Below are 8,089 nucleotides of genomic sequence, written 5' to 3' on the forward strand. Positions count from 1 at the left end.
GACAATTTTGGAGACATGGATAACAAGATTATGAAATTTGAGAAAGAGATTAAGAAGATAGATGACATGGTAAGCAATGGTGTATATGATGGAACAGGAGAGGTAAGAAGAAAGGTGCTAGTGACTTGTTGTGAGAAGTGGTATCTGAGAAAAGAAGTTCACTGGAAATAGATGTCGCTTTCTCGTCTCGCAAAGGACATGGACAAAAACACCAGATACTTCCATAACATAGCTTCAACGGGAATGAGGAACAACATGGTTGATGTGCTGGTAATTAATGGAAGATTGGTAAGAAATCAAGCAAGGATAAAAATTGCTATCAAAGAGTTCTACAAGAATTTTTATCATCAGGAAGAGTCTCCTATGGTGGGTTTTAGGGATGACCTGGTGGGTAAGATATTTGAAGAGGTTGCTGCGGCCTTAGAGGTGTTGCATCGGTTGAGGAGATTAGAGATGCAGTATGGGACTGTGAATCTTCTAGGGCACCAGGAAGTGATGGGTACAACTTGAATTTTATTAAGAAGTGCTGGGACGGGATCGGCGCTGAGTTCACAGTAGCTATGGTGGGGTTCTTTCAGATTTCTAGGTTACCGCCCAATACTAATATAACTTGGGTTGCTTTGGCACCAAAGTTCATTGGGGCCAAGGAGATCAAGGACCTTCGACCAATCAGCATGGTGGGTTGTGTGTATAAGGTGATTTCTAAGGTGTTGGTCAGGAGGATGAGATTAGTTATGCCAATCCTGGTTGGAGAGACTCAGAGTGCGTTTGTAAAGGGTCGGAAAATACATGACGAGGCACTTATTGCATGTAAAACAGTACATTGGCTTAAAATAAGGAAAAAGGAAGTGACAATAATTAAACTGGACTTTCAAAAGGCATATGATAGGGTCAAGTGGAGTTTTATAGACATTGTCCTGTAGAAGATGGGTTTTAACCGAAGGTGGAGGGAATGGGTTATGGAGTATGTCGGCACAACCTCTATGTCGGTGTTGATAAATGGTTCACCAACGAAGCCGTTCAGGACGGAAAGAGGTCTGAGACAAGGTGATCATCTATCTCCATTCTTGTTTGTGCTTGTTGTTGACGTCTTTAACAGAATGATTGGAGAGGCAGTAAGAAACGGCCAGATAACCCCTTTACTCGTTAGGAGAGACAACATTGAATTGTCACATCTTCAATACGCTGATGACAGTGTGTTGTTCTGTCCGCCGGAGGAGGAGACCATTAAGAATTACAAGAGGCTTCTACGATGCTTTAAGTTGATGTCGGGTTTAAGTATCAATTTTGACAAGTCCAGTTTGATCCCAATCAATATTGAACAGCAGTGGGTTCGAAGTATGTGCAGCTTGCTGGGGTGCAAGGAAGCTACTCTTCCAGTTAGATACCTTGGCGTCTCTCTAGGAGCTAACCCGAAGTTAGTTAAGATTTGGAAGCCAATTATAGACAAAGTGGAGGAGAAGCTCAGCTTGTGGAAATCTAAGGTACTGAACAAAGCCGGGAAGTTGGTGCTCATCAAAGCAGTACTAAATAGCTTACCGGTATATTACTTAGGCTTATATAAAATGCCGTGGCTTTGGTTAGTTGGGAAGTGGTCCAAGCCCTAAAAAAGCTGGGTGGGTTAGGTGTCAGAGATGCAATGGTTCGTAGCATAGCACTACTGTTTAAATGGTGGTGGAGGTTCTCAAAGGAGGAGTGTCCATTGTGGAAAAAGGTGGTGTGCTCTTGTAACAATCTCTCTCCTAATGCGCTATTATCAACCCAGACATTACCTACTAGAGGGGGTCCATGGAAGGATATATGTTAGCTGCAAATAAAGGAGCAACATATAAGAGACAAGATTATAACTGGCTTGTCCATGGAGATTGGTGATGGAAGAAGAACTCACTTTTGGGAAGATATTTGGCTAAGTGGTGGCTCTTTGAAGGATAGGTTTCCAAGGCTCTTCTCGGTTTCAATCCAAAAAGGATCAGTCATAAGGGTGTGTGGCTTTTGGGATGGGTTAGTGTGGATTTGGAACTTTCAGTGGAGGCATGAGCTTTTTCAATGGGAGTTAGAACTTGTAAACCAGTTACATGACACTCTAAGGCCGGTTAAAGTAGCTATTGACAGAGAGGATAGAGTGGTCTGGAAGTTTGACAAATAAGGTGTTTTTTCTACGGATTTGGATCTTCTAAAGTTTGAATTTTACTTTAGAAAGTAAAGTGTGATCTTTCACTATTTATTTCATATGTGGGACCAAGAATAAATATGAAAGAGAAACCATTCAAGGGTAGAAAGATCACATTTTACTCTCTAAAGTGAAATTTAAACTTTAGAGGATCCAAATCCTTTTTCTACTATCAATTTTGTGCAAGTGTTGCAAGCAGAAACGCTTCCAGATAACATAACAAGTTATAGTTTCACTAAGACTATTTGGAGAGGGTTATTCTCCCCAAGAGTTGAGCTGTTCACATGGTTTGTCTTGATATGCAGGGTGACTACAAAGGAAAGATTAGGTCGTCTCGGAATTATAAATTCGAAGGATAATGTGTGTCTTTTGTGTAATAAGGATGTTGAATATGTTCACCACTGGTTTCTTGGCTGCGACTTTACTTGGCAGGTGTGGTGCGCTTGGTTATTTGATCTTGGCAGACAATGGTCCTTCCCGGGTACAATGAAGGAACACTTTTTAAGCTGGACAGGTGTAACTTTTAGGAAGGAGGAGCGTAAGAAGTGGTTCATCATTTTCTTTACTGTAGTTTGAAACATTTGGTTGGAAAGAAACAGGAGATTGTTTCAGAATACAGCAAAATATGTAGAGGAAATCATCAATATGACTCTTCTCAATTACAAGGAGTGGAGGAATCAGGATCCCTTTAGTTGTTGATGGCAATGCCGGGAATGACATTGGAATAAATTTTTAGGTGTTTAAAATAGGCATTGTTTTATTGTTTTACAGACTTGTTCGCTCTACTTTCGTGTTGAGCTTCTTTTTTGTTCCAAAAAAAAAAATATTTGTTGATTGTGTTCTGATGTTGCATGTGTTGTTGGTTTGTTGATGTGATTAGAAATTGTATAAATCTTTGTTAATAATTCATATTTAGCTGTTGACTGTATTTAATTTGTGTAAGTTTGTGTTTGTGATGGTTGCTAATTATAAATTTTTATTTTTGAAAATAAAATTTTTAATTATTTCATTTTATATTAATTAAATCGGTTAAACTCTGCTTGAACTTCGGTTAAACTATTAAATTATTGAACTATTAAATCAATCATTTTATCGGTTTATTGACCGATTTGGTTTTCGAAAGTTAAATAATGCTCATATGACATAAGTCAATTGAATTCAAAAGTTAAATACATAATAATATGTGTTCTGAGAAAGTTTAAATATGACCAGATCATTTCTTGTGATATAGCGAAAGAGATCTGGGATAGGATGAAATGATGCATAAAGGCATAAAAGAGTTTAAAAACACCTAGATAAATATCTCGATCAATCGCTATGATTATGAGGATTTGAAAATGATACAGGGAGAAAATTTAGCTAAAATGTGAGCTAAATTTTTGGATATTGTAAATTCCCTCAAAGAGTTTGGGAAACATGTGATCACCAATGCCATGTTAGTTTACGAATTTTTAGATTGAGTTTTGAACTTAAATATAATTTAATTTTTCCATTATTTGTTATCTAACATTTCTTCAAATATTTAAATACACTAAGAAATTTTTTCTTAAATAATATATGCAAATTAGGTAAATTTTGATCTGAAGAAGCATTAAACAACCTTAAAATTTGAATATGAGTAATCTATTTTTTAAGCACGACTCCAAGTGATAGCTTATCTCAAAAACATCGTCTATATTCTATTAGTGAGAAAAAGCTAAAAAAGTTAATCACGACTTCAAATGATAGCTTATTTCAAAAAAAGGTATTTAGTGAAATGTGTATTTTAAGTCACGGTTCAAACTGTGTGAGCTTTCAACATTAATGTCATTAGCTATTTTGGAGATACTTAGGAAGGAAAAATTGTATGCTAAGTTTTATTTGTTTATTTATTTATTTTTGGAAGAGAGTGGTGTTCTTGAATTTTATGATAAATTCTCAAATAATCATTTGTAAGATTTGGTTGCTTATTTATCTTACGTCATTGTAATACAGTAGCACATCCATTAGGTTTGGGAAAGGATAGAGATATCAACATACTGTACATGATTATAATTTGATTGTGAATCATCTCTAAACAAGTCGAGTTTATTCATATATTTTGCAAGTTAAAATGACTTGGACTATCTAACAATCTTAATGGTGAAGATTAGATATAAATTTTATTGCACCAAAAAATTAAAAATAATAAAATCTGGTGTCATTAATCTCACCTCTCAAATTCATATTTGTTTTATCTAGTTTGCATTTATAAATCTACTTGATTTTATCTCATCCTGATTAGGGGTGTAAGTTATCGAACCGGACCGAAATTTACTGCAAAATCGAATCGAAATTTACAACAACCGAATAAAAAATCGAAAAAATCGGTTTTTTTAGTTTTTTTTCGAATTAAATCGATCGGTTCGGTTCGGTTTTCGATTGGTTCGGCAAAAACCGAACCAAACCGAACCGAACCGAACCGAATAATAGGTTCAGAAATACTCGTTTTTACAAATTTGCCCTCTAACCTAATAACTAAACCCCCCAAATCCCTAACTTACCACACCACTCAGTGCAGTCACACACAACCCCCAACACAAAGCTTCAGTAAACTCACTCTCCCTCTTTCTCCTCCATGCCTGAGACTCTGAGAGGATGAGAGCCTGAGAGAGCCAGTGAGCCAGAGAGCTGCCGCCATCCTTCAGAGTTCAGTCGCAAGTCGTCCATCGTGACGGTGAAGGACGCCGTCGATCTCCATCGCGCCATCTCTAACCGCAGTCTTCACGCCGTCGTCAATCTTCGTCTGATCCGTTCTTCTTTGTCGCCGAGCAACAGTCTCCGTCGCCGAACAAACCCTTAGTCCGAGCCCTCTCCTGCAACTCAGTGTCTTCTTCTGAGGTTAGTAACTTGATTTTTTCACAATTTGTTGTAATTTATGAGATGTTCTTGTTGCTGGTCTGTTCTCGTTGCTCTCATAAAAATTCATTGTCACAAGGTTGTTCATGCATGTCTGTTGGTACCTGGTGGAAATTTGGCAACCAAATCGAATCTTTCTGATAAGATTTGCCACTCACATACATACATACATGATACATGATGGAGAAATTTTCATTCTACTGCCAAAAGCACGCGTTGCATTTTCTATATATGTTTTTATTTTATTTTATTTTGTTTCGTATCTTATGGTGAATGAATGTGTTTTTTGGCATCTTGAAAGCTGATCTCACAAATAATTTTATTTATGCCAAAAATATTATATGCCAAAAAGAATATTTAAGAATCCATTAAGATGAAGTTTGAAATGGAGAGAGTCCATGTGATAAATATTTCCTGTAAAAGTTTAGGAAGAATTTATCTTTTTAGTTGTGTTTATCTTTTTCTTTCATAAGAAAAAACAATATATTAGGAACATATAAAAGAATTATAAATTATTAAGTTGTTCGATAAAAATATTCTTTAAATGCTGTTGCTACTTTATCTTTTTAGTCTTTGATTGTTTTTATCTTTATATATTGCTGTTGCTTTAATAACCTAATATGTTGTTGCTGTTGCTTTAATGACCTAATATGTTGTTGTTGCTTTATTTTGCTTTAATTAATGTGTTTTGAACTTAGTATATTTCATAATTTGTTGCTGTTGCATAAATGCTGGAAAGTGGCTTTTTGAACAAGTTTGAATGCTGATTTCCAATAAAATTGCTGTCTTTGTTTTATTGTTATGTATTCATAGTTTATCTTTATAATCTATATTGATTTCTTTATTTTGTATTTGTAGAAATTGCATTAACAGGAGAAGATGATGATGAGTCTAGTGTAGATTCAGATTAAGCATGGTGGCTGTTTTGGTTTTTATTTGGTTTAAAGTGGTTGTTTCACTTTTTAAAGTGTGTTTGTTTTTATTGTTTGCTAGACATTTTTAACTGTCTTTGTTTTATGTTTAATTGTTGGGACAAGTTGAATTTGTATTGAATTTAGATGTTATGTACTCTTATTATTTTAGTTGATTGATGGTTTTAAATTTTATTTTATGATGATTTAATTCTGATTATTAGATTTAAAAAAATCGAAAAAACCGACCGAACCAAACCGCTGTTGGTTTGGTTCAGTTCGATTGTCTAGAAAATAGCAAACCGAACTCTTAGTATTGTTGTAAAACCGAACAGGTCGGTTCGGTTGATTTTCGGTCCAAAATCGAACCAAACCGAACCGATTACACCCCTAATCCTAATGCATAAGATTTTTTGGGTGTTCTTTTATCTTAACCCTTCTTTCAAATACTCCATAATTACTTCTGTCTTATTTTGTCTCATGCACCTACACTAGATTTCAAAATGCCATTCTAAATTGTCTGACATTTGTAATAATGTACTTAAGTATGCAAAAAATTAATTTAGTAGCCTTGGTTTCACCCTATCAAAATATTATCAACGTTATATTTACAATGCTATTTTTAGAAGAAACGTTAATATCATGTTTATAAAAGATGTTCATTTTTCATTTATAGAATATAAATATCGAGTATTATATTTGTAATATGGACATACTCTTTCACCTACTCACTTAACCGTCACACACAACAAAAGAAAGAAAAGAATGAAAAGATAGGAAAGAATGAGGGAGAACAGGAAAAAAAGAAAACAAAATAATGTAGAGAAAAAAAAAGTGGCGATATCGACTAAGTATGAATGAAAGATAAAGAGAGAGTGGTCATGAGCAGCAGAATATGGAGAAGAAGAGGGAAGTGGCTTCAGAGGTGAGAGAAGGTCCGCCGATGAAGCAAAGCTTCGGAGGCCGACGATAACGAAGCAAGCTTACCGGCGGCGGAAGAGATTATGTAGATCGATGATGGTGGTGGTAGGATTCGTTGTTTCTACTCCATTAACCTTTGATTTGCTATGTTGCATTGATGCTTATGGTTCTGTCTTGTTGGCCGGAAACTACCCATGTCCAAAGCCACCTTAAACCCTCATCAACCACTTGGATTGCAAACTCTAACTTGATGGCTCTCTGATGTAGGTCTTCGGTCTCTTAGAACCAAGTTGTAAGTAGACTTTATATTTATAATTGTTTAATTTTACAGCTATAATTATTTTGATATACGCTGTATTGAATTTATAGTTATACTTACAAAAAATTACAATCAAAATTACTATAAGAATTTTATTTGACTTGAATAATTGAATTATTAGAACTAAATGCTTATTCTTGTAGAATTCATTTTTAATCTGCACATGAGACTATATATTTTTATGAGACTATGTAATTTTAAAATTAATTATTAATACTTGCTATTCTGAAATTGTAAAATATGTTAGAATCCTTTATGATTTAGAAAATACTATTAGAAGTAATTTGTACGAGGAAGTATTAGTCGATCTAAATAGAGATTATTTATATTTGAAAGGTTAAATAGTTAGCTATATTTTGAATTAGTTTGGGAGGCTCGTATTAAAAAAGTGTAGTTAACGATAGTTATAACGTTAACCTAGATGCATCTAGCTCAGATTTTAGTTAGCGATGGCGTTGCTAGCCTAACATGTGGGCCACATGTTAGATCTGTTATTCTGTTTGGACACACAAGAGAAAAGGGCCATCCTTAGAGGTGGAGCCGCCCAAGTATGAACTATTTGATTTGATTTCTGAATTGAGAATTCCTTTATTAATTCACTTATTTATATAAATTACTATTTTTTATATAAAATTACTTTGATAAATGAGTACTTTTTCAGGAACAAATACTCAAATATGTGAAATTTTCAAGAATAATGATCTACAATGAGTACTTTTTCTTTGTTAAGTTTCTAGATATACTCTATATGTCATAGACAGGATCAACCATTCTAATATATTCTATGTTTTTGTTAAAAATAATGTGTAACTATTCATACTAGTATTTGTAAACTTATAAAAATGTTTATAACTTCTTGTTTAACTTATATTCGAATTGTTAAGTTTGCTA

The 8,089-nt window shown here is 34.5% G+C and overlaps 1 protein-coding gene across 1 annotated transcript; it reads left to right on the forward strand.

Annotated features, from left to right (window-relative positions):
* The first annotated feature begins 926 nt into the window (after window positions 1-926).
* LOC107479135 (uncharacterized) lies at window positions 927-5,958 on the forward strand. Its single transcript, XM_016099284.1, has 3 exons — window positions 927-1,541; window positions 2,603-2,708; window positions 5,906-5,958. Exons 1-3 carry the CDS (start codon window positions 927-929, stop codon window positions 5,956-5,958), a joined length of 774 nt encoding a protein of 257 aa, XP_015954770.1.
* The last annotated feature ends 2,131 nt before the right edge of the window (window positions 5,959-8,089 follow it).

The sequence above is a fragment of the Arachis duranensis genome, chromosome 3, assembly GCF_000817695.3.
Source record: "Arachis duranensis cultivar V14167 chromosome 3, aradu.V14167.gnm2.J7QH, whole genome shotgun sequence".
NCBI classification, from domain to species: Eukaryota; Viridiplantae; Streptophyta; class Magnoliopsida; order Fabales; family Fabaceae; genus Arachis; species Arachis duranensis.